This window comes from Ursus maritimus, unplaced genomic scaffold (genome assembly GCF_017311325.1).
Source record: "Ursus maritimus isolate PB19 unplaced genomic scaffold, ASM1731132v1 scaffold_8, whole genome shotgun sequence".
Classification (NCBI taxonomy): Eukaryota; Metazoa; Chordata; class Mammalia; order Carnivora; family Ursidae; genus Ursus; species Ursus maritimus.
The window spans coordinates 80974403-81000821 of NW_024426996.1; the positions used below are offsets into that span (position 1 = coordinate 80974403).

Sequence of the window (26419 nt, forward strand, 5' to 3'; positions counted from 1 at the left end):
TGGAGGAGGTGACCTCATAAAGATTTCACCTCTCCCCACACTCATCTATAAAGCCAATGCAAAAACCAATGAAAATTCTAGCTAAACTTTTGGGAATTCAGTAAACCTATTCTGAAGTTAAAATGGAAAGCTAAAAGTCTAAAAATACCTACATCATACTTAAAAATGAGAAAGATTAGGGCTCCTGGGTGGCTCAGTCGGTTAAGGTCTCATACCTTCAGCTCAGGTCATAATTCCAGGATCCTGGGATCCAGCCCCACATCAGACACCCTGCTCCACGGGGAGCCTGCTTCTCCTTCTACTCCTCCCCAGTCATGCTCGCTGTCTGTCTCTCAAATACATAAATAAAATCTTTTTTAAAAATTTTTAAAAATGAGAAAGATTAAAGAAAATTGGTAGTGGGGTTTAGCCTACCTGATATTTCTAAATATCTCTACGAGGTCTTGGTAATGAAATAGGATACTTGAAGGAAATAGGAGTTTTACTAGGAAGGAGGACGGTGGAAGGGCGGCTGTTGGGGGGGAGCCACCTCTCACTTAGGAGTTGCCAAATTCCACCTCTGTGCAATCAAGTAGGCTGTTCAGCAGGTAGAAATAATTTAAAAGTAACATTGGTATCATTTCTTCCTACAAAACAGGTTTATGGTTTATGGCAACTATTTTGTACTTTGGAGCTTCCTTTGATACCAATTTTAGCAGGTAAGCTACCATAAAGACAATGGACAGTCCTGTTTCTAGGGAATTCTTGACATTGTTTGAGAGCAGCTGCTTCTCTCTTATTAGGGGCAGGCAGTGTGTCATGTGGGCACTGAGAGGTAGCAAGCCCTTTATTTCCCTCTCTGTAACTAGAGGGGTTGGATAGCATCACCTGTTGACCTAGAAGGACCAGAAGGTTCTGACCTCTGGTCACATGGGATCCCTTTTGCACCGCGTGATTCTGCCGGGTACCCTGGCCAAGCGGCAGCCCCATGCTCCTGGGAGCCGCAGTGTGGGATGAGCCTGTGGTGTGTTCTGTATGGCAGTTGTTCGTTCTGGCGGCGTGCTGTCAGCCCCCCCACCCTCGGGACAGGCCCCAGGACAAGGGGTGCAGGGCCCTCCTCTGCCTTTGCCTCTTAGTCCCCACTCTGCCCAGGTCCTGCTGGGCACTAGGGGAGCTGAACCTGGCCCAGCGCTCTGCAGCCCACGGGGCCTGAGGTGACTCCATCCCGTGTGGCTGGCCAGGGCGCATCCCCACCACCGCCACTGCTGGGCTCCAGCACTGACCCTCATGGACAGTTGGTCGAGGTGGTCGCGGCATGCACTGTCATTATTGTCCTTGCCCTTGAGCCTTTCACAGAAATGACTCATTGATGCAAGTTTCATCTGCTTTCATGTTTGAATCACAGTGATGGAAAGCCACAGCATTCAGGTGGACCGAGAAGAAATGGAGAGGACTTCAGCACTTCTGGGGGTGAGTTCTTATTTCAGAACCGTGGTGCCGGTTAGCTCTCTTCTGCCTGTAAGTCCTTCCTCCCCTCCTCCTCCTTTCCTCACTCATGCCAGACTGACGCTGAAGCCTCCTGTCTCTGACGTGTGCAGGGGAGTGTTAGGCCCTGCTGGGCTTGAAACAGGCATGGCAGCTGGACGCTCGCTCCACGGCACTTACAGGGTTTCATGGACCCTCCGACTTCTCAAAAGTCAGTCTCTTCTCACAAGGACATCCCCCTGTAGTTTGGTGAGGGTAATTCATGGCTTTCTTGGGTTCTTTGAAAAAGCAAGAACAGGGTGCCTGGGTGGCTTAGTTGGTGAAGCATCTGCCTTCGGCTCAGGTCATGATCCCAGGGTCCTGGCATCAAGTCACATATCGGGATCGCCACTCAGAGGGGACTCTGCTTCTCCCTCTGCCTGCCGCTCCCCCTGCTTGTGCTCTCTCTCTCTCAAATAAATAAAATCTTTTTTAAAAAGCAAGAACGAAACTTTCTGCCAAAAATTAAAAATACAGAGGGTGCATAGAGATGCATGAAAAATGTATTAAAATGTTTCATGTAAGTTATTTTAAAGGAAACTCTGATATAACCATCATGTAGGTCATAGTGTAGAATTTCTGGAAGCCCTGTGTGCCCTTCCTCTATCAGAACTTCTTCCTGCTGCCAAAAGTAACCTCTGCCCTGACTTCTGGAGTCACTGTGTTGTTGCTTTTGGTTTCCTTTGCAGTTTTCCACCTCAGTGCCTAAACGGTGCGTTTGGCTTTTCTTTGGAACTCTGAGTTAGTGGTCCTCTGACTGCTGTCCCTCCGCCTCCGAGTCTCAGCTCCACCCATGTCCCGTGTCGCTTGGTACTTAGTCTTCCATCACACCCCCTGTTCCACTGCTGATAGCATCTGGGGTGTGGCCAGCTTGCAGCCCTTACAAACCACGCTGCTCCCTGGAGCATGTCTCCCCAGCTTTAGTAAGGGGCACTGAATTGCTTTCCGAAGTCACACCGCCAGAAGCACACACGGAGAGGGTCCTGCCATTGCACGTCCTCACCTCCATGGGAACACCAGGCTTTTAGGAGCAGCCCTACTAGTGGGGACATAATGGTATCTTGTTATGACTTTAATTTCTATTTTCCTGACTACTAATGAGATGGAATAGCTTTTCATATCATCATTGGCTATTAGGAGTTTCTCTTGGGTAAAATATCTTTTCAGGTTTCTTACCCATTTTTATATGGAGGGCTCTGTCTTTCCCTTACTAATTTATAGGACATCTTGGTATAATCCAATTACAAGCCTGTTACATATACCTTCTCCCTCTCTGTGTTACCTTTTTACTCTTCTAATGGTGTCTTTGACAAATAGAAATTCATTAATTTTTAATATAGCGTAATTTACCAATCTTTGTCCTTATGGTTAGTGGTTTTTGTATGCTGTTCATGAAAGCTTTCCTTATGTCAAGCTCATGAAGTATTCTCATGTGTTATGTTTAAAAGCTGTTTTTATTAGCCTTTGTTTAGGTTTATAATCCACCTGATTTTTTCTTTTCATGTACTTTTTGAGAAAGAAATTGCATATAGTGCATAGTACAAATATTTTTAATTATTGTGATGAAGTGTAACTTTTAGCATAAAACTTACCATTTTAACCATTTCTGATTAGACAGTACAGTGGTATTAAATACATTCACATGGTTGTACAGCCATGATCACCATCCATCCCCAGAAATGTAAAACTGAAGTTCTGTGCCCCTTAAACAGTCACTGTCTGCTCTCCCCTCCCCCCAGCTCCTATCAGCCACCATTATGGTTTCCGTCTCTATGATCTGACTGCTCTAGGTACTTCACGTAAGTCAAATCACACAGAATTTACCTTTTTGTCACTGGTTCATTTCACTTAGCATGTCTTCCAACATTCATCCTTGTTGTAGCGTGTTGCAGAATTTTCTTCCTTTTCGAGGTTGAATGTATGTACCACATTTCGCTTACCATTCATCTGCCAGTGGATGTAAGCAAGTTGGGTTGCTTCCATGTTTTAGCCATTGTGAGTAATGCTGCTATAAAAATGGGTGTACAGATGTCTCTTTGAGGCCCTGCTTTCAGTTCTTTTGAGTATGTACCCCAAGGTGAATTGCTAGATCTTACGGTAATTTTTAATTTTTTGAGGAACTACTGTACTTTTTCCACAGCGGTTGTACCATTTTGCATTCCCACTAAGAGTGCGTAAGTGTACTTTCTCCACATCCTCACCAATACCTGTTGTTTTCTGAGTGTTTTTTTTTAATGTTTTTTTATTATATTATGTTAGTCACCATACAGTACATCCCCGGTTTCCGATGTAAGCCTCGATGATTCATTAGTTGCGTATAACACCCAGTGCACCATGCAATATGTGCCCTCCTTACTACCCATCACCAGTCTATCCCATTCCCCCAGCCCCCTCCCCTCTGAAGCCCTCAGTTTGTTTCTCATAGTCCATAGTCTCTCATGCTTCATTCCCCCTTCTGATTACCCCCCTTTCTTTATCCCTTTATAATAGCCATCCCAATGAGTGTGAGGTGGTGCTATCTCACTGTAGTTTTGATTTGCATTCCCCTAATGATTAGTAATATTGATCCTCTTTTAATGTGCTTACTGGCCATCTGTGTATCTTCTTAGGTAAAGCGTCTATTCAGGTCCTTTGCCCATTTTTGAATTGGGTTGTTAAATTTTTCTTGTTGAGTTTTAGGATTCTCTACATATTCTGGATAGTAATTCTTTTTTTTTTTTTTTTTTTTTTTTTTTTTTTTTGATGAGATAGAGACAGCCAGCGAGAGAGGGAACACAAGCAGGGGGAGTGGGAGAGGAAGAAGCAGGCTCATAGCGGAGGAGCCTGATGTGGGGCTCGATCCCATAACGCCGGGATCACGCCCTGAGCCGAAGGCAGACGCTTAACGACTGTGCCACCCAGGCGCCCCTGGATAGTAATTCTTTATCAGATACATGATTTTAAATATTTTCTCCCATTATGGTTTGCCTTTTTATTCTGTTGATAGTGTCTTTTTTTTTTTATTATTATATTATGTTAGTCACCATACAGTACATCCCCGGTTTTCGATGTAAGGCTCGATGATTCATTAGTTGTGTATAACACCCAGTGCACCATGCAATANNCTATCCCATTCCCCCAACCCCCTCCCCTCTGAGGTCCTCAGTTTGTTTCTCATAGTCCATAGTCTCTCATGTTTCATTCCCCCTTCTGATTACCCCCCCTTTCTTTATCCCTTTCTTCCCCTACTGATCATTCTAGTTCTTATGTTCCATAGATGAGAGAAATCATATGATAGTTGTCTTTCTCTGCTTGACTTATTTCACTTAGCATTATCTCCTCCAGTGCCGTCCATGTTGTAGCAAATGTTGAGAACTCGTTCTTTCTGATAGCTGAGTAATATTCCATTGTATATATGGACCACAACTTCTTAATCCAGTCATCTGTTGCAGGGCATCTCGGCTCCTTCCACGATTTAGCTATTGTGGACATTGCTGCTATGAACATTGGGGTGCATATGGCCCTTCTCTTCACTACGTCTGTATCTTTGGGGTAAACACCCAGTAGTGCAATGGCTGGATCATAGGGTAGCTCAATTTTTAACTTTTTAAGGGACCTCCACACTGTTTTCCAGAGTGGCTGTACCAACTTGCATTCCCACCAACAATGTAGGAGGGATCCCCTTTCTCCACATCCTCTCCAACAATTGTTGTTTCTTGCCTTGTCTATTTTTGCCATTCTAACTGGCGTAAGGTGGTATCTCAGTGTGGTTTTGATTTGAATTTCCTTGATGGCTAATGATTTTGAACATTTTTTCATGTGTCTGTTAGCCATTTGTATGTCTTCATTGGAAAAGTGTCTGTTCATATCTTCTGCCCATTTTTTGATTTGTTTATTTGTTTCTCGTGTATTGAGTTTGAGAAGTTCTTTGTAGATCTTGGATACCAGTCCTTTATCTGTAGTGTCATTTGCAAATATATTCTCCCATTCCGTGGGCTGCCTCTTAGTTTTTCTGACTGTTTCCTTGGCTGTGCAGAAACTTTTAATCTTGATGAAGTCCCATAAATTCATTTTATCTTTTGTTTCTCTTGCCTTTGGGGATGTGTCATGAAAAAGGTTGCTTTGGCCGATGTCGTAGAGGTTGCTGCCTATGTTCTCCTCTAGAATTTTGATGGATTCCTGTCTCACATCGAGGTCTTTCATCCATTTGGAGTTTATTTTTGTGTATGGTGTGAGAGAGTGGTCAAGTTTCATTCTTTTGCATGTAGCTGTCCAATTTTCCCAGCACCATTTATTGAAGAGACTGTCTTTTTCCCACCGGATGTTTTTTCCTGCTTTATCAAATATTAGTTGCCCAAAGAGCCGAGGGTCCATTTCTGGGCTCTCTATTCTGTTCCATTGGTCTATGTGTCTGTTTTTGTGCCAGTACCATGCTGTCTTTGTGATCACAGCTTTGTAGTACAGCTCGAAATCCGGCATTGTGATGCCCCCAGCTTTGTTTTTCCTTTTCAACAGTTCCTTGGAGATTCGGGGCCTTTTCTGTTTCCATACAAATTTAAGGACTATTTGTTCCAGTTCTTTGAAAAATGTCCTCGGTATTTTGATCGGGATAGCATTGAAAGTGTAGATTGCTCTGGGTAGCATGGACATTTTAACTATGTTAATTCTTCCAATCCATGAGCATGGAATATCTTTCCATCTTTTTATGTCTTCCTCAATGTCTTTCAAGAGTGATTTATAGTTTCTAGAATATAGGTCCTTTACGTCTCTGGTTAAGTTAATTCCAAGGTAACGTATGGTTTTTGGTGCTATTGTAAATGGGATGGATTCCCTAATTTCTCTTTCTTCGGTCTCGTTATTCGTGTATAGAAATGCAACTGATTTCTGAGCATTGATTTTGTATCCCGCCACGTTACTGAATTGCTCTATAACTTCTAATAGTTTGGGAGTGGCTTCTTTTGGGTTTTCCATATAGAGTATCATGTCATCTGCAAAGAGAGACATTTTGACTTCTTCTTTGCCAATTTGAATACCTTTGATCCCTTTTTGTCGTCTGATTGCTGTTGCAAGGACTTCTAGTACTATGTTGAATAATAGTGGCGAGAGTGGGCATCCTTGTCGAGTTCCTGATCTTAAGGGAAAGGCTTCCAGCTTTTCCCCATTGAGAATAATATTTGCAGTAGGCTTTTCATAGATGGCTTTTATGAGATTGAGAAATGTACCTTCTATTCCTACACTCTGAAGGGTTTTAATCAGGAAAGGATGCTGTATTTTGTCAAATGCTTTTTCGGCATCGATTGAGAGGATCATATGGTTCCTGAGTCTTTTCTTGTTGATATGATGTATCACGCTGATTGATTTGCGAATATTGAACCACGCTTGCATCCCAGGTATGAATCCCACTTGATCGTGATGGATAATCCTTTTAATGTACTGTTGGATTCTATTAGCAAGTATCTTGTTGAGGATTTTGGCGTCCATATTCATTAGGGAAATCGGTCTGTAATTCTCCTTTTTGAGGGGGTCTTTGCCTGGTTTGGGGATCAAGGTAATATTGGCCTCATAGAATGAGTTTGGTAGCTTTCCTTCTGTTTCTATTTTTTGAAATAGCTTTAGGAGAATAGGTATTATTTCTTCTTTGAATGTTTGGTAGAATTCCCCAGGAAAACCGTCCGGGCCTGGAGTTTTGTTATTTGGAAGGTTGTTTATCACTGACTCAATTTCTTCATAATTAATTGGCCTGTTTAAGGAATCAATTTCTTCCGGTTTCAATCTTGGTAGTTTATAGGTTTCCAGGAAGGATTCCATCTCTTCCAGATTGCTTAGTTTATTGGCATATAGCTGTTGATAAAAATTTCTAATAATCCTTCCAATTTCAATGGTGTTCGTCGTGACCTCTCCTTTTTCATTCATAATTTTAATAATCTGGGTCCTTTCTCTTTTCTTTTGGATAAGTCTTGCCAGTGGTCTGTCAATTTTATTGATTCTCTCAAAGAACCAGCTTCTAGTCCTGTTGATCTGCTCTACTGTACTTCTGGTTTCTGCTTGATTGATTTCAGCTCTAATTTTGGTCAACTGCTTCCTCGTGCGTGGATTAGGCCTGTCCCTCTGTTGCTGTTCCAGCTTCTTGAGGTGAGAATATAAAAACTGCATTTTAGATTTTTCTATTCTTTTGAGTGAGGCTTGGATGGCTATGTATTTCCCCCTTAGGACTGCCTTTGCAGTATCCCATAGGTTTTGGACTGTTGTATTTTCATTCTCATTGGTCTCCATAAATTGTTTAATTTGATTTTTGATTTCCTGGTTTATCGAGTCATTCCTGAGCAGGATGGTTCTTAGTCTCCAAGTGTTTGAGTTTCTTCCAAATTTTTCCTTGTGGTTGAGTTCCAATTTCAGAGCGTTGTGGTCTGAGAATATGCAGGGGATAATTTCAATCTTTTGGTATCGGTTGAGACCTGTTTTGTGTCCCAGAACATGGTCTATTCTTGAGAATGTTCCATGGGCATTAGAATAGAATGAGTATTCTTTGGTTCTGGGGTGTAGTGTTCTATATATATCTATGAGGTCCAACTCGTCGAGTATGGCATTCAAAGCCTTTGATTCTTTGCTTAGTTTTTGCCAGGGTGTTCTGTCTATTTCTGAGAGTGGAGTGTTGAGGTCCCCTACTATTAATGTATTTTTATTTATATGTCTCTTTATTCTGGTTAAGAGTTGGCTTGTGTATCTTGCTGCTCCCCTGTTGGGGGCATATATATTTATAATTGTCATATCCACTTGTTGAATACTTCCCTTAAGAATAATATAGTGCCCTTCTGCATCTCTAACTATAGTCTGTAGTTTAAAATCCAATTTATCTGATATGAGAATTGCTACCCCAGCTTTCTTTTGAGGTCCATTTGCGTGAAAGATGGTACTCCATCCCCTTACTCTCAGTCTGAATGCATCTTTGGGTTCGAAATGAGTCTCTTGTAGACAGCAAATGGATGGGTCATTTCTTTTTATCCAATCTGCAACCCTGTGGCGTTTTATGGGATGGTTCAAACCATTTACATTAAGACTGATTACTGAGAGATATGATTTTAATGTTGCCATGTTGCCAGTAAAGTCTTTGTTTGTATTGGCTGTGACTTTCTGTTCTGTATCACTCTTGGGGCCTTTTTACTTTTATAGAACCCCCCGTAATATCTCCTGTAGGGCTGGTTTCGTGGTTACAAAATTGGTTAGTGACTGGCGATTCTGAAATGTCTTTATTTCTCCATCAATTCTGAATGACAGCCTTGCTGGATAAAGGATCCTTGGCTGCATGTTTTTCTCTGAAAGAGCTTTAAATATGCTCCCCCAACCCTTTCTCTCATTCCAGGTCTGTGTAGACAGGTCTGACGTAATTCTGATGCTTTTGCCTTGGTACGTGAGAAATTTCTTTGCCCTGGCCGCTTTCAATACTGTATCCTTGCATCTAATATTTGCGAATTGCACTATGACGTGACGTGGCGTAGGTTTGTCGTGGTTGAGCTTGGGAGGGGTCCTCTCTGCCTCTTGGACACGAATGTTTGTTTCCCTTGCTAGATTAGGGAAGTTTTCAGCTACAATTTGTTCAAATATCTCTTCTAGACCTCTGTTTTTCTCCACCCCCTCGGGGATGCCGATGATTCTAACATTGGATCGTTTCATTGAGTCAGTAATCTCCCGTAACCTACATTCGTGGGCGTGGATTTTTTTAAGACCATCTTCTATTTTCATTTTTTCCTCTATTAACCCATCCTCCAATTCACTAACCCGTTCCTCTGCTTCTGCGACCCTGGCCGTCAGAGCCTCTAGTTTTGCCTGCATTTGGCTCATAGAATTTTTAATTTCTGTCAGATTCGCTCTCATTTCTGTCCTTAGGGATTCTATATTCTCAGTAACCTTTTCGTTAATAGTTTTTTCAATTCTACTCATCATTTTGACCATCGTTACTCTGAATTCCATTTCTGATAATTTGGTTACATCCATATCCGTTACTTCTGTGGCAGAGGCCACAGAATCACTGTCTTTTCTTTGCTGGGGGGGGCTTCTCCTTCTTGTCATTCTGATGAAGAGAGGTTGCGGGGTTTCCAGAGCCCAAATTATTGACTGGGTCCCAGGCCGTGCCCCTTGTTTTATAGTCTCAGGCTGATTCCGTGGTTAGTTAGTTTGGTCTGGTACCTATCCAGCTCGACTCAGGGGACCGGCCTGCAGGAGGGCAAGCCCGACTGTCCGAGCCCGGGAGATGGGAGCCTGGGAGATGGAAACCGGAGAAAAAACAGCCCTTGCTTCAACAAAGTGGAAGTGGAGAGGCAGTTTCTCTGAAGTAAGAAAGAGCAGCAACCCCATGGAATCCTTGCTCCTCAATAAGCTGGCCAACTACACCGACAAGGCCAGACGTAGGGGTGCCAGAAGACAACAGGAGGCAAAAGGCCCTGTTGATAGTGTCTTTTGATGCACAAAATTTTTAAATTTTCGTAGTCCAATTTAAAATTTTTTCTTTTGTTACCTGTGCCTTTGTTGTCATATCCAAGAAATAGCTGTCAAATCCAATATTGTGAAGCTTTTGTCTTGTGTCTCCTTCTAAGAGTTTTATTGTTGTAGGTCTTACATTTGGTCCCTGGTACATTTTGAGTTAATTTTTGTATATGATGTGAGGTAGGGGTCCACCTTCATTTTTATGCATGTGAATGTCCAGTTTTCCCAGCACCATTTGTTGAATAGACTGTACTTTCTCCATTGAATGTTCTTGGCATGCTTGTCAAAAATCATTTGACCATATAAGCAAGGGGTTTATTTCTGGGCTCATCATTCTATTCTTTGTCTCTATGTCTGACTTTATGCCAGTACACACTGTTTTGATTAGTGTAGCTTTGTAGTCAATTTTGAAATCAGCAAGTATGGGTCCTCCACATTTTTTCTTTTTTTTTTTTTAAGATTGTTTTGGCTACTTGGGGTCTCTTGAGATTTTGTATGAATTTTAGGATGGATTTTTCTATTTCTGAAAAAAAGGTCTTCAGGATTTTGATAGGAATTACACTGAATCTGTAGATCACTTTGAGTAGTTTTGCTAAGTCTTCCAATCCGTGAACATGAGATGTGTTTCCACTTATTTATTTTTAAATTTATTTCAGCAGTGTTTTATAGTTTTCATTGTATAAGTCCTTCACCTCCTTTGTTAATTCCTAAGTATTTTATTCTCTTTAATGCTTCTATGAATGGAATTGTTTTTACAATTTCCTTTTCAGATTGTTCATGTGTAGAAATGCAACCAATTTTTGTGTGTTGATGTTGTATCCTGCTACTTTGCTGAGTTTCAAAGTTCTAAAAGTTGTTTGTTTTTTGTTTTTGCTTTTCTTCTTCTTCTTTTTTTTTTTTTTGGTGTGGACTCTGGAGTTTTCTACACATAAAATCATATGATCTGCAGAGATAATTTTACTTCTTCTGTCCCAATTTGGATGCCTTTTATTTCTTTTTCTTGCCTAATTGCTCTGACCAGAACTTGAAGTACCATGTTGAATAGAAATGGTGAAGGCAAGCAACCTCGCCTTTTTCCTCATCTTAGAGGAAATGCTTTCAGTCTTTGATCATTGAGTATGATGTTTCCTGTGGGTTTTCTTATATGGTTTTTATTATGTGGAGGTAGTTCCCTTCTGTTCCTAGTTAGTTGAGTGTTTTTATCATGAAAGGGTGTTAAATATTGTCAAATGATTTTTGACAGGATCTTGTATTTTTTTTACCCCCTCCATTCTGTTGATGTGGCATATTACATTGATCAGTTTTAATGTATTGACCCATACTTCCGTTCCAGGACTAAATCCCACTTGGTTGGGGTGTATAGTCCTTTTAATATACTGCTAGTATTTTGTTAAGGATTTTTGCATCAATAATCATAAGGGTTGTTGGTCTATAGTTTTCTTGTGTCTCTGTTTGGTTTTGGTATCGGGGTAATGCTGATCTCATAGAATGAGTTAGGAAGTGGTCTTCCCTCCTCTCCATTTTTTTGGAAAAGTGTATGAAGGATTGGTATTGGTTCTTCTTTAAATATTTGGTAGAATTCACCTGTGAAGCTAATGATCTGGGGCTCTTCTTTGTTGGGAGATGGATTATTGATTCAGTCTCCTTACTAGTTATAGGACTATTCAGATTTTCTGTTTTTTGGTGATTTAATTTTGATAGGTTTTGTGATTTTAGGAATTTATCCATTTCATCTAGGTTATCCAATTTGTTGATGTACAGTCATTCATACTACTCTCTTGTAATTCTTTTTATTTTTGTAAAATAATGTCCCCACTCTCATTTCTGATTTTAATAATTGAGTTTTCTCTTTTTTTCTTAGTCCATTTAGTGAAAATTTGTCAATTTTCTTTTTTCTTTAAGAACTAACTTTTGGTTTCATTGGTTTTCTCTCTTGTTTCCCTATTTATTTCATTTATCTGTTCTGATATTTATTATCTCCTTTTCCTACCTTTGGGTTTAGTCTGTTCTTTTTCTAGTTCTTTAAGTTGTAAAGTTAAGTTATTGATTTCAGATCTTTCTTAATATTTATAATATTTATAGCATTTATAGCTATAAAATTCCCCTTTATTGCTGCTTTTGCTGCATCCCATAAGTTGTGTTATGTTGTGTTTTCATTTTCATTCATCTCTAAGTAATTTCTAAATTCCCTTTTGATTTATTTTTGATCCTTTGATTGTTTAAAAATAATTTGCTTAGGGGCGCCTGGGTAGCGCAGTCGTTAAAGCGTCTGCCTTCGGCTCAGGGCGTGATCCTGGCGTACGTGGATCGAGTCCCACATCAGGCTCCTCCGCTATGAGCCTGCTTCTTCCTCTCCCACTCCCCCTGCTGTGTTCCCTCTCTCGCTGGCTGTCTCTCTGTCACATAAATAAATAAAATCTTTAAAAAAAATAATAAAATAAAATAAAAATAAAAATAATTTGCTTAATTTCCACAGTTTCATGAATTTTCTAGTTTTCCTTTTGTTATTGATTTCCAACTTCATCCTGTTGTAGTCAGAGAAGATGCTTTGTATAATAACTATTTTTTGAAATCTCTTGAGCCATTTGTGGCCTAACATATGTTCTGTCCTGGAAAATGTCCTGTGTGCATGTGTGTGGTTGTTGCTGGGTGGTGCTCTGCATGTCTGTTGGATCTGATTGGTTTCTTGTGCTGTTTAAGTCTTCTGTTTCCTTACCTTCTCTGTGGTTGTTCTACCGGTTGTTGTGAGTGGAGTAATCAAGTCTCCCAACAACTATTGTAGAATTGTTTATTTCTCCCTTCAGTTCTGTTTTTTCTCCATATATTTTGATCGTCTGTCATTGGGTGTGTAAATGTGTATAATTGTTGTATAACAATTGCTGCATGTATCACATACATGTCATCCTTTGTCCCTTATAACCATTTTTGATTTAAAGTCTATTTTTTCTGATAGTAATATAGCCATCCCTGGTCTGTTTGGGTCACTATTTGCATATCTCTTTCTATCCTTGTACTTTCAGCCTGTCTGTATCTTTGAATTTAAAGTTTGTTTCTTATAGACAGCATATAGTTGGATCATGTGTTTTTATCTATTCTGCCAATCTCTGTCTTTTGATTGGAGAGTTTAATCCATTTACATGTAAGTAATTACTGATAAGGAGGGACTGACTTCTGTCATTATGCTGTTTTCTATGTGCATTATAGATATTTCATCTCTCATTTCCTACATTACTGTCTTCTTTGTGTTTAGTTGCTTTTTTTGTAGTGAATGGTTTAAATTCCCTTCTCATTTTCTTTTGTGTATATTCTATAGCTATTTTCTTTGTGGTTACCATGGGGATGACATTTAACATCCTAACATTATAACACTCTAATTTGAGTTTATTACAGCTTAACTTGAATAACATGCAAAATCTCTGCTCCTTTACAGCTCTGTCCCCACCCCTTTCAGTTGTTGATGCCACAAAATTATATCTTTATACATTGTGTGCCCCAAACATAAACTAATATGTCTCTTAAATTATGTAGGAAACATGACTTGGAGTTACAAACTAAAGTTACAGTAATACTAGCTTTTACACTCATAATTTTTTTTTAAGTATGGAGAAAACAAAAAGTGCAGTGACAGATTGTTATTATAATACTAGCTATTATAACTGTCCACACGTTCACCTTTCTGAAGATCTTTATTTCTCCATATGGCTTTGATATACTGTCTAGTATCCTTTCATTTCACCCTGCAGGACTCCTTGAGCATTTTTTCTAGGGCAGGGGTAGTGATCACATCTCCCTCAGCTTTTCTTTATCTGGGAATGTCTCAGTCTCTCCCTCAACATTGAAGGACAGTTTTGCCAGATGCAGGATGCTTGGTTGACAGTTTTTTCCTTTAAGCACTTTGAAAATATTGGCCTCCTGTCTTCTGGCCTCTATAGTTTCTGATGAGAGATCTGCTTCACTGACCTTATTGAGGATCCTTTATATGTGATGACACTTCTCTCTTGCTAATTTCAAGATTATCTGTTCATCTTTTGAACTGTCTTTTGAAACTTTGTCATCATCTGTCTTTTGAAACTTTGATTATAATGTGCCTTAGTGTTGATCTCTTTTAGTTCCTCTTACTTGAAGTTCATGGAGCTTCTTGGATGTTTATTTTCATGTATTTCATCAAATTTGAGAAATTTCAGCCATTATTTCTTCAGATATTTTTGCTGCCCCTTTCTCTCTCTCCTCATCTGGGATGCCCACAATGCATATGCCAGTCTGCTTTATGGTGTCCCACAGGTCCCTTAGACTCTGTTCACTTTTCTTCAATTTATTTTCTGCCTGTTCCTCAGCCTCAATAATTTCCATTGTCCTATCTTCAAGTTTACTGATTCTTTCTTCTGCCTGCTCAAATTTGCTGTTGAACCCCCCAAAGGAATTTTCTCTTTCAGTTAGTGTACTTTTCAGCTCCAGGATTTCTTTTTTATTTCCTTTTAGGTTTTCTCTCTCTTTATCATTATTTGCATTTTGCTGACACATTGTTTTCTTTACTTTCTTCACATCCTCCTTCAGTTCTTCCAGCATCTTTAAGACAGTTGTTTTAATGTCTTTGTCTAGTAGATCTGCCATTGGGTCTTTTCCAGGGACAGTTTCTGTTGATGGTTTGTTTTGTTTTGTTTTTCCCTTTGAATGGGATGCTTTTCTTCATATGCCTTGACATTTTTTATTGAATACTGGACATTCAAATCTGATAATGTGGTAGGTCTGGAAATCATATTCTCCCCCTACCACAGGGTTTGCTGTTTTGTATTAGTGTTTTTGTTTTTGGCTTTGGGTTTTTTATTGATGTAGGCTATCTCTGTGCTAAAGATCAGCCTGAGGGGCAAACTTAAGGTCTTCTCATGTTTTTTTCTAAGATTTTTCCTGGGCATACACAGTCTGTTTCTCATTTTCCCTGCATAAGCAGTAGTTGTCAAACATCCTTGTCTTTAATTTCCGGCTCCCAAAGGGAAGAAAAGTGAAAAATGAAGGGGGATGTAAAAGGGTGCTGGCCCTTTAATTCCCCTGAAAGTCTGTTCAGCTGGAGGGAGAGGGTCTTACAACAATGTGAGGAGGGGCAACAACAATGACTGCCTGCCTATTTGTCTGTACCTGTGTTATTAAAATTAGCAGTCAGAGCCCAGATCCCCACTATTTGGAGGACTGGGGTTTTTTGCACACCCTGGCTTCTGCACACTGTTCCAGAAACAGGTGGATGATTGCCTGCTGTGTGGCTGGGGGTGGAAGATGGGGATGGGTCACTGCTACTGTGCTAAGAGCTGAAATAGACCAAAAGTAGCTGCAATTTACCTTCCAAGCCTAGAAGTTACAAGCCTTCAACAGACTCCTCCATTCAAAATGGCTATTGCATCTAATGGTTTCTGCCCCTGCCACTGTGGTCCAGGTGGGAGGCTGTTTCTCACCGACGGGTGCTTCCTACTCTGCCATCTTCCCAGAATCTCCTTGGTGTAAATTGTAAGTGAATAACTTGACATGTTTTTACATATATACCTATGCATGTGGCTCCACCCAGAGCAAGATACAGAATATTTCAAGCACCCAGAAGTCTTCTCCTTCCTGTCTCCTCCTAGTTTGTACCCCCAGAGAGAGGCATTCATCTGACTCAAGTGATTTTGAACTTCATGTAAATGGAACCACACAGTGTGGGCTCTTTGGTTCTGGCTTTTTTTGCCCACATTCTGTCTATGGGATTTGCTTGGTTGGTGAATTTAGCAGACATGGGTTCCAATAAAACTTGCTGTGTAACACCCATTTAAGAATGTGTCTTGGCTTCTTTACATCCTTCCCATTGGTAGGCACTGTATTCACAGCAGCTGTGAATATTCATGTGCATAAACTGTGGTGGATGTGAGTGCTCCTGTCTCTTGGTTTTCTATCTGAAGTGGAATTGCTGGATCACAGGGTGTGTGCAGGTGGTAGTAGGTACTTCCAAAGACCTCTTGGAATTGGTCATGACCTTTTCCGGTCCCGTTTGCTACATCCTCACCAGCGCACACTGCCAGTCTTTCTCACTTTAGACATTCTGGTGGGTCTGTCATTGTACATTTACAATGGACTGTGTGGATTTACATTGTGGGTTTAGTTTGCATTTCCTGGATGATCAGTTATATTGAGGGCATTTCCATATGCTTGATGGCATTTTGGATGTATTCTTTTGTGATAATTTTGCAAAGACTTCACCCATTTTGAAATTTATGTTAACTGAATTTTTCATATTGATTGTAGGAGTTCTTTATATATTCTGTATGTGAGTCCTTGCAATAAATTCTGTATGCAAGTCTTTTTAAATATATATTGAAAATTCTTTCTCCCAGTCCAGGGTTTGGCCAACAATAGTCTGTGGGCCAAATCCATCCTGTGGCCTATTTTTATATGGCGTACAAGTTAAGAGTGGTTGTTACAATTTTTAAAAGACAAACACATAAGGAAGAATATGTGACGGGAGCCATATGTGGCCCATAGAACCTAAAATACTTTCCAGCTCAGTCTGTGTCTATGGCTTATCTTTTCACTCTCTTAATAGTGGTATTTTTTGGTGAACAGAATCTCTTTATTTTAATGAAGTCCAGTGAACCATTTTTTTTAATGTTTAAGAATTTTTGTGTGCTGATATCTTTTGTCTGCCTTCTAGTAAAGATATTCTTCTATGTTTTCTTCTATAAGCTGTATTATTTTAAGCCTACCATTCATTTCACATTAATTTTTCTATATGGTATTAGGTATGGTTAAGATTTTTTCTCCAAGTTGATTTCTGTTTATTAAAAGTACCATTGTTTCCCTACTGAATTACAGTAACATCTGTGTCAAAAGTCAGATCACTGCTGTCAAAAGTTCAGAGAAAAACAGAAGTAAAACCAGTGAAACACTGAAGTAGTAATTTCAAAACTTAATTGTGCACACACCAAAAAGACAGTTTACAAACCAGGAGCACTCAAACCAAGCCATGGAGTGAGGCTCAGAGGTTTATTGTTATAAAGCAACTTGTATGGTGTGGAGGCAGGGGCTGGTTATTCTTCACAGTTGTGGACTACTGCATTAGGATTTGGGGGCACAATTTGAGATTCACTTATGATTTTCAGAGGCATAAGCAAGAAGTGACCCAGATCAAGTTAGCCTCGCCGATCTTGCAGAATAGACTAAATGAAGCGTTGCCTGTCGGACTACACTGGTTTTGTCTGCTTAGGGAATTTTCAAGGCTCCATGTGTGTTTGATTTTAACACCGTGTAATGTGGATTTTTTTCTGGACTCTGTTCTGTTTCGTGGGGTTTTTTTTGTTTGTTTTTTTGTTTTTGTCTATCCTGTGCTAATACTGCCCTGCCTTAGTTACGGTAGCTTTGTAAAAATACGTCTTAATACCCTATGGCATGTTTTCCATCTTTGTGTTTCTTCTATATGGTATTGTCCAGTCTTAGGTTCTTTGCATTGCCATATAGAATTCTTTTATCTACTTTTTTAAAAACCCTGCTGGGATTTTGATTGTACTTTCATGCGTATGACAAAGGACTCCTGTGTAGACTATAATAGAGAACTCCTATCAATAAGAAAAAGCCAGTTAACGTAATTTTTAAATGGGCAGCAATTTGAAATGAATCTACCCATGCGGCCAAGCAGCCAGCACCTGCACCTAGCTGAGCCCCACCCAAGGTGCTGATTCGTGGAAGTGTGTTTGGTCTGTCATGTGGCAGCAGGTAACTGATACAAGCTGGCCCAGCTTCCTCTCACGAACAGAGGGCTTGCAGTCCCTGCTTCATGGCACGACGGGGGGCCCCGGCCTGGCCGCTGGCCCCAGGGTCCAGCTGGGCTGCCCCCTCGTTCTGCCTGTTGCTTTGTAGTTTGTATGTATTCCTGCTCTGAAGAGAGGCTTATGTTTTGTTTTGTTTCTTTTAAGAAACTGGCTTTTTGTTTTTCTCTGTTTATATTTATCCATTTCCTTTTGTGCCTGAACACGAGGGGTGCATTAATATGCAAGGTTACTGTGCCTTTTTAACTTGAAGCTCAAACAGTTTATTGCTGGAGTTTTTGTTCCCTAAGGTACAGCTTATACCTGAAGGGACCCATTATCTGTCCTTTAATGCTCTGTTCTTTTGTTTCCTTTTTCTCACTTGTTTCTTTGACGACTGAGTTTTGGCATACTTTAACCGAGGCAAGTGTTTCTGGCTTCTTCTTTACGCCTAGGTACTGTTTTCTTGTATCAGACTTGTCCTACTCCTAACTTCACCGGACCTTCTTTGTAACTTCTTTCAAAATTTCAGCCTCAAGGCCATCCTCGTCTGATGAAGGATAGAATGCAGATGATATTTCACCACGGTGGGTTGGTTTAGCCTCTGCTCTCTGTTTTCTTTTATAATTACGTTTTTAAGTCCTGGCTTCCTTCTACTTTTCTTCTGACAGAAGTGGCAAGGGGGCCACGGGCTTATAAATTCAGCTCTGCTCCACTCCGCACTGCGTCAGCCATTGCATAGGGTACGGTTAGGTTTTTTTTCACCTAGACCATCCGTACCTCCCACCCCTCAAGCCAGGCTGTGTCCCATGTGGTTGCGTGTGGTTGTTCAGAGCATGGTCCCTCGTGTCCCCTGTGGCTGCTGTCTCTGCTGGGTGGGAGGGCCCTACAAGGTCATTGGTCCTACCTCCTTTACCTTGGGATACTTTGGATGCTTTCGAGTTTGTGGTATGATGCTAGATCCCTTTTCTAGTAGTAATATTCCTGGAGAAGTCATTCTTTCCCTTATTTTGGTATGTTATTTCCTATTTTGCTTCTTTCATTTGCTTCCTTAGGTTTGGGAGAGGATGATTCTATGAGCCTAAGTTTCCCACTATGAGTCAAAGTATATATTTTTAATGTCTATTTTAGTAAATTGTAGGCTATTTTTTACTTTTGTAAGAACTTTTTTGGGGAACAGTTTGATGAGCAAATTAAATAATCTTACATTGTGAAAAACATTAGTGAGATTTTGTGTCCCATTCACAGTCTCGTCTCAAGGAGTTGGAGCAAGAAGCCCATTTTGTTGCAGGAGAGCAGTTTCTTATAACAAGTAATAATCAACTTCGAGAGGTAAAGCTAAATTTTGTGTTTTTTTTTTAAATAAAATCTGCTTAAGAAGCAGGGGTTGAAGAGTGATTTATTTTGAATTTATAAGTATTATTTTATGTTGATCATCTGGAAAGTATATAAGTTCCCCATGTTTTCTCACATTGAGATTCATTCCTTCAAAGCCTGTAAATCCAAGAAAAGTATGAAGTCAGAATTTGGGTGTTTGTAGCATCTACTTGGGTGGGCCTTCTGTGGCTGTGGCTGTGGCAGTGACGTTCAGGTTCTCTCAAATCTGAGACCCGCTCATCACATGTCACTGCTTTGTTGAAGGTCCTCTTCGGCAAGCTAAAGCTGCCCCCGCTGAGTCCCAGGGAGACTCTTCCCAGAACGGGGCTGCAGAGACTCCCATCCACATCAGAAGCCGTGGTAAGTTCAAAAATTTTCCCCTTTCTTTTTGAGACAGTAGCACGCCTGCACCACGTGCAAGTCACCCTCAGACTCGCCCGTGCCCCCTGCAGTGGGCTGTGCGGCAGGTGCTCCCACGAGGTGCTCCCCGCAAGGCTGCCCTCCTAGTATGAACCGTGAGAAAGAGGCAGACGGTACAGTTTTCCAGAAGCAATCCACTGACTTCACTTACTGCAAAGGACAATTAGGTGGAATTTTGTTCTGAAAACAAATTGTTGTCAATCCAATCACAGCCACTTAGAAACTAGAGGCTGCCAGAAGCTAGAAATGGGGAGGGTTGTCAGTCTTCTCCTTTCCTAGATTTATTTTATTTTTTAATATAGATGTGGAAGGTTTTTTTTTTTTTATGATTATTTATTTATTTGTCAGAGAGAGAGAGAGAGAGAGAGCACAAGCTGGGGGAGTGGCAGGCAGAGGGAGAGGCAGACTTCCCGCTGAGCAAGGACCCTGTATGGGACTTGATCCTAGGACCCCCGGGATCATGACCTGAGCTGAAGGCAGACAGTTAAGCAACTGAGTCACCCAGGCGTCCCCCTAGATTTATTTTAGAAAATTTGAGCTACCTTTCCCCGGAGAGGAGCCTGTTGTATAAACAGGGAGGAATGAGGGTCTACTCTGTCGCAGTGGCAGAGTATAGGGGCACCTGGGTGGCTCAGTGGGTTGGGGGTCCTCAACTTTTGATTTTAGCTCAGGTCGTGATCTTGGGATAGTGGGATCAAGCCCTGAGTTGGGTTCTGCGCTTGGCAGGGGGTCTGCTTGGGATCCTTTGCCTCTCCCTCTTTTGCTCACTCTCTAAAATAAATGAATAAATCTTTAAAAGATACATGTTTTTAAAAAAAAGAATGGCAGAGTATAAATAGATGTTCAGAATCCAGTAATATTCGTGAAAGCATGCAGAATGGAGATCAGTAAGTGAACTTGTTGTTTTTAAGATTTTATTTATTCATTTGAGAGAGAGCATGAGCAGGGAGGAGGGGAGTAGTAGAGGGAGAAGCAGGCCCCCTACTGAGCAGGAAGCCCAGGACCCCCAAGATCACGACCTGAGCTGAAAGCAGGTGGTTCACCGACTGAGCCACCCAGGCTCCCCTGCAGGGGACTTGTGTCGCTACGGTCAGAGCCGGCTATGGGGGTGCCAGCTTGTGCTCTCTGTGCCGTGTCCAGCATTTGACTTAGCAGCAGCCTCCGTCCCTATGCACATGGCCACTCCAGCACGGCACGCTCTGCCTATCTCGGCCCTGCCAGAGCTCCTTGCCTTCTGACGGTCCCCATGTGCGGCCCTCAGTGGGCTCAGGTGGCAGTTCTTGAGTGAATCATGACATCCGTAGAGTGATGTGTCCCAAAGGGGGTTTGAATATGCCCCCGTCCCCACCTCAGTAGATGCCCGGCCTCCTGGGTCCTTGGGAGCCAGCAGTGGGTGGAGCAAGGGCGGTGGAGTCAGCCACCACATCCACCTGCATAGCTTGGGCATGTTATTTGAATCCCTGTGCCTCAGTTTCCTGACCTGTAAAAGAAGTATAATAACAGTCCTTTCCCTACAGCAATTTTGTGAGTGTTCAGGTGTGTGTATGTGTGCTGGGTGTAAAGCAGTATTTGGACCATGCCTGACATATGAGCTGTTAAAAACCAGCAAGTACTGGCTATAATTATCAGCTACTCCATCCAGAACCCTACAAGTCGTCTTGGATTTTCTGCCAGCCTCACCCCATAGCCAGCCTTACAGTCTCTACCTGCAAACATAGGTCTTGAGTTTGTCTGCTCCCTCCGTCCTCACAGTTACCACCTCAGTCACCTCCCACTCACAGCCCTGCAAGCCCCCTCCACAGCCTCCCAGGTGTTCTTACCCTGCTGGTTATCCATCACATCCAGGCAGAGCGATCTTTAACAACATTAGAAAAATCATGTTACTCCCCTGATGTACATTCCAGGGGCTTCCTGTGACCCTTAGATTAATGCCCAAGCCCTCTAGTGTGTCCCTAGGCCCCGGGTCTGGCCCTGCCCCTTCTCCAGCCCCCTCGCACCCAGCGCCCCGCAAGCACACTGCTCTTCAGCTCTTCACAGGTTCTGCACGGGCTCCTCCCCGGTCTGGAGACTTCTCCTGGAGTTTGCACAGTGGCTTCTTGTTGGCTTAAGTGTTGCTTTCAGAGAGGCCTCCCCTGGCCACACAGACAACAGTAAGGCCCCCAGGCACAACCTGTTTCTTCACCCAGATTTGTTTCCTGCACCTAAAGTTACCTTAGTTACTGTTGGCTTGTCGCTCTAGGATGTAGGCTGCGCAGATCAAAGCCCTCGTTTGACTTGTCCAGTGTATCCCAAGCAGCCTGAACCAGCGCAAATGTCTGCTGTTTGTTCATGGGGATCCAGGACGACAGGGAGCAGACCCCTGCCTACTGGAGAGGCTGGCATGGATTTCACACCCGCACCGCAGAGGGGCACCATGCCCTAAATTTGGAGCAGCGGTGGTACCTGGAAAAGCCTCACACTTGCCCTCATGGGGCTGGGAGCTGAGGGTCTCGGGCTGATTTATTCTCCGTCCTGGCACCAGCGGGCAGTGTTGCCCTTCCCTTTGCTGCTCCTTAGCTCTTCCAGACAACCAGCAACTAAGAAAGGAAACGTAGCTCTCTTCTGGTGTTGATGTGCTTTCTTGTAGACAGAATTAATGACCTTAATTATTTTTCACAAAGACATGATCAAGGTAAATCATATTAACCTCTCTTATTTAACTGACAAAGTCATACTATTTTGTGCATTTAAAAAAAAGATAAACTTTTACTAGGGAGCACATGTACATGGTTCTGAATTCAGAATTAAGACTCCTCTCTTCTTTCCTTCACCCTTCCTGTTCCCCTCCCCGTGGGGAGAGGATGTTGTCCTCAGGTAAAATGTGTAGCCTGGAACAGTTCAGGTAAGGGCACAACTGTGATCTTAGATTTGGTTTTATTAGGCTTTTATTTTTATTATATTTTATACTTTATTTCACAGCAATATTGAGCAGAAGGTACAGAGAAGTCTCATATACTGCCTTCCTCTCACCCCCACCACACCCATTCCGCCACTGTCAACATCCCCACCAGTGGAGCCATTTGTTACACTCGACAAACCTCCACTGACATGTCATCATCATCCAAAGTCTATGGTTTATCTCCGGGGTCACCCTTTGTGTTGCACATTCTGTGGGTTTGGACAAATGTGTAATGATGGGTGTCCGCCATTATGCTTTCACACAGAGTAGCTTCACTGCCCTAAACACTCTCGTGCTCCACCTGTTACCCCGTTGCTCCTCCCCCCCCGCCCTGATATTTTCACTGCCCCCATAGTTTTACCCTTCCCAGAATGTCCTGTAGCTGGAACCATACAGTGTGCAGCCTTTTCAGGCTGCCTTCTTTCCCTTAGTAATGTGCATTTAAAGTTCCTCCGTGTCTTTTCCTAGTTGATAGCTCATTTCTTTTTAATGATGAATAACATTCCATTGTCTGAATGGACCACAGTTTATTACCCATTCACCTCCTGAAGGACATCTTGGTTGCTTCCAAGTTTTGGCAATGAGGAAGAAAGTTGCTATAAACATCTGTGTACAGGTTTTTATGTGGATGTAAGTTTTCAGCTCCTCTGGGTAAATACCAAGGAGCATGATTGCTGGATCATATAGTGAGAGTATATTGAATTTTGTAAGAAACTCACAGACTATCTCCCAAAGTGGCTACGCCATTCTGCCTTCCCACCAGCCATGAATGGGAGTTCCTATTGCTCCACATCCTCGCCAGCATGTGGTATTGTCAGTGCTTTGGATTCTGCCCATCCTAACAGATGTTAGCTGTGTCCTGAAAAGTCCACACTTACAGCTGGTTGGAGAAGGGAGGAGTCTTGTTAATAGTCTGTCACTGTAGTGTGGGGACGGAAGTCTTCATGGTCCAGGTGACAGCTGTGAAGATGGAGCAGCAGACGAATTTCCAGAGCATTTTTAGAGCAGAAAGGAAGTCTGTGAGTGTGAGGTCATGTGAGTGTCAATAAAAGACTGTGGGGGTAGTTCTTGTTTTTGTTAGTTGTGCGACTAAGCAGAGAGAAAAGGCCACTACTCAGGGAAAACTGCGAGAGGAACAGTTTACTGGGGGGCAGGGGATCAAATGTTTACTCTTGGGTGTGTTAAGAGCATTAAGACAGACGTTGACAAGACATGGGCACAGAGATGTTGCAGGTGCAGTTGGGTCAGTGAGAAGTCTTGTGCTGGAAGTGGTCAGCCAGTTTTTAGTAGAGTTGCCCTAGGATGGCCGGAGCTTTGGAAAAACACTCATGCCTAGGCTGATGACTGATCCACAGAATCGTGTCTGTGGGTTGGACGGCCCAGGCTCAGGCATGTTTTTGAAGCTCCCGGCTGTTTCTCATAAGCCAGCCAACATTGATAACCACAGAACCGAACACTGAGAAACTGACACTTAGAGGTCAGGGAAAGAGGAGGCGCCAACAAGAGGCCGCGAGTGGCCATGGAGAGAAGGGAGCTGAGAAGAATGTGCTGTCAGGAGCCAACACGGAGTGTGTGATAAAGCTCACGGGCGGCCGGCGGCTATGGAACTGCCTCTGATCATGAACCAACGCTGGTAGGGCTTTGTCCGACGTTTTATGAGATCAAATACTTAAATCTTTTCAAGTGTTCTCAGACGGCTCAAGTAGAGATATACAGAGAGACTGTGGTTAGAAAGTTATTTTGTGAGTAAGGTATCAGGATAAAGAGAGCTAGTCAAATCTTAAGCAGTTTTCTTGGCTAAGCGTTTTCATGTACTTTCATCTCCCGGGGGATAGCTCTTCTAAGTAAAAGGCAATTCTGGATTGTACTGAGGTAGGGTGCCTCCCCCTGGGCAGCGCCTACTCCCACGACACCAGTGTCGGCTCTCCGGGTTATGATTCTCCTTGGGTCCTCAGTCTTTATTCAAACAGACAGGGATGCAACTTCATGCCTTACACTGTTACGTGAGAGTTATAGCATCAGTTACCCCACCTGATTTATAGATTCAAAACAATCTTAGCAGCAGTTTTTTGGAGACGCTGGCAAGCTGATTCCAAAATTGACATGGAAATGCAAAAAACTAAGAGCCAGTGTGCTCTTGGAAAGCACTGCTGGGGGACTTAGTCTGTTGGACTCAAGACTAATCCTAAATCAATAAGGATTGCCAGGAACTAAGTAAGTAGCACAGTGTAGTGCCGATTGGAGCGTGAAGAAATAGACCCGTGGACCCAGGGTGGGGAGTACACATGTGCGTATGAAAGGCACGATCTCCGAGAGGGCAGCTCTGCAAAGTAGTGAGTAAGAGGGGCTTGCTCCATAAATGACCCCTATTTCATGCCGTACACAAAAATAAACTCCAAGCGAATTGTACATCTAAATATGAAAAGCAAAACAACAAAGATTGTAGAAGATACTGTAAGGGAATATCCTTAAGACTCTGAGGTGGGTGAATGTTCCTAAACAGGACACAAGATGCATTACCCATACAGGAAAAGATTGATAAATTGGACAGTAGTAGAATTAAGAATCTCTGTTTATGAAGAGATGCCGTTAAACAAGTAAATAAGTAAGCCACAGAGGGCAGAGGATTTCTAGTAAATAACCAGCTGAAGAAAACGCTGTCCAGAATAACAGATTCCTACAAATCAAGGGGAAAAAAAGACATGCCAACCAGTTTTTTAAATGGGCAAAAGACATGAACAGGGGTTTAATGAGAGAAGATACCTAATTAGTCATTGAGTATGTGAATCCTACCCAACTGTATTAGTCATTGGGAAAATACATATAAAACTACTGTGCAATATCACTTCACATTTACCAGAATGGCTAACATTAAGGCCTGGACAGCGCGTGTTGGAAAAGACGTGGAGCAGTTGGAACGTCTGCGTGGTGCTGACGGGGTAGACGGGCACCTTCACTTGGGCGAACTGGCTGGTGTTGCCTCTGCTGCTGTTGGCCCTGCGATTCCATTCCTCTCTGTGTTTCTCCTCCACAGAACTGTGACATGTTAACCGAAATCCAGGCTCCAGAATGTTCACAACAGCACTACTCATCACGGCCCATTAACAACCCACTAGTATCCATCAAGCAGAAAGTATAGTTGTCCTACATTCAAACAGTTGAAAACAGGAGTGCAAGTAAATGAAATGCTGCTTCATACAACACAGATGAACCTTAAAACCACCATGTTGAACAAAGTCACACACACAGAGTACCTGTCCGGTTCCATTGATGCGATGTTCAAAAGCTGGGAAAAGTGCCCTTGACGATGGAGGTCAGGGTGGTGGTTACCTGCACGGGAGGGGCAGGGACCCGCAGGCGACCTGGAATGTTCCGTGTGCGTGGCCTTACCTAAGTGTGTTCACTTTGTGGTAATCGAACAAACCGTGTTCTTATGATCTTGTGTTGTCCTGTATGTAATATTTTGATCTTTTAAAATTAGTTTTAAAATCCATAATCCTATTCTGATGTTACCTCACTGACATTATGCCCAGATAACTGATTGAAATGGGTGTTCCTAAACTCGAGTTACACATTTGTAGGCGTTTTCTTAGTGTATTCTCCTATGTGGTATTTTACATACCCTGGATTTAGACTTCATGAATTTGAATCTCAGGAGCAATCTTATTTCCAGGCTTGTGTGAAGTGCTTTTAGTTCCTTTATGGACAGCAATGATTTTGTAAGGGATTTAGATTAAGACGCTTGATAAACTTTGAGTTTATTATGAATCTTCACTTTGGAAAATGTGGCCAATACAGACCATTTATTAGCACTTTCTCCAGCTGAAAATAAGTGTCCAAAATGTTAAAATTAAATGGAGGAATTATATTGGTGACATTTATTCTCATTTTTCAGTTAAGGGCTCTTCAGGACCTCCATCCATTACCCAAGATAATTTTGGAATATAGACGGGTAAGT

At 42.0% G+C, this 26419-nt stretch overlaps 1 protein-coding gene across 6 annotated transcripts in view; it reads left to right on the plus strand.

Annotated features, from left to right (window-relative positions):
* Window positions 1-26419, plus strand: part of HAUS3 (HAUS augmin like complex subunit 3) — a 108101-nt gene that overhangs the window by 47719 nt on the left and 33963 nt on the right. For 5 of the 6 annotated variants that reach the window (XR_005833437.1, XR_005833438.1, XM_040625092.1 and 2 more), the window contains 5 exons: window positions 638-698; window positions 1385-1449; window positions 18975-19058; window positions 19368-19463; window positions 26357-26413. Coding sequence is in view for 4 of the 6 variants with exons in the window: in XM_040625092.1 (XP_040481026.1) it covers window positions 638-698; window positions 1385-1449; window positions 18975-19058; window positions 19368-19463; window positions 26357-26413 (363 nt within the window). In the remaining 2 variants the exon portion in view is untranslated. Of the gene's footprint in view, window positions 1-637; window positions 699-1384; window positions 2504-18974; window positions 19059-19367; window positions 19464-26356; window positions 26414-26419 lie in introns of those variants that run through there. The other variant, XM_008705777.2, reaches the window with a different exon arrangement.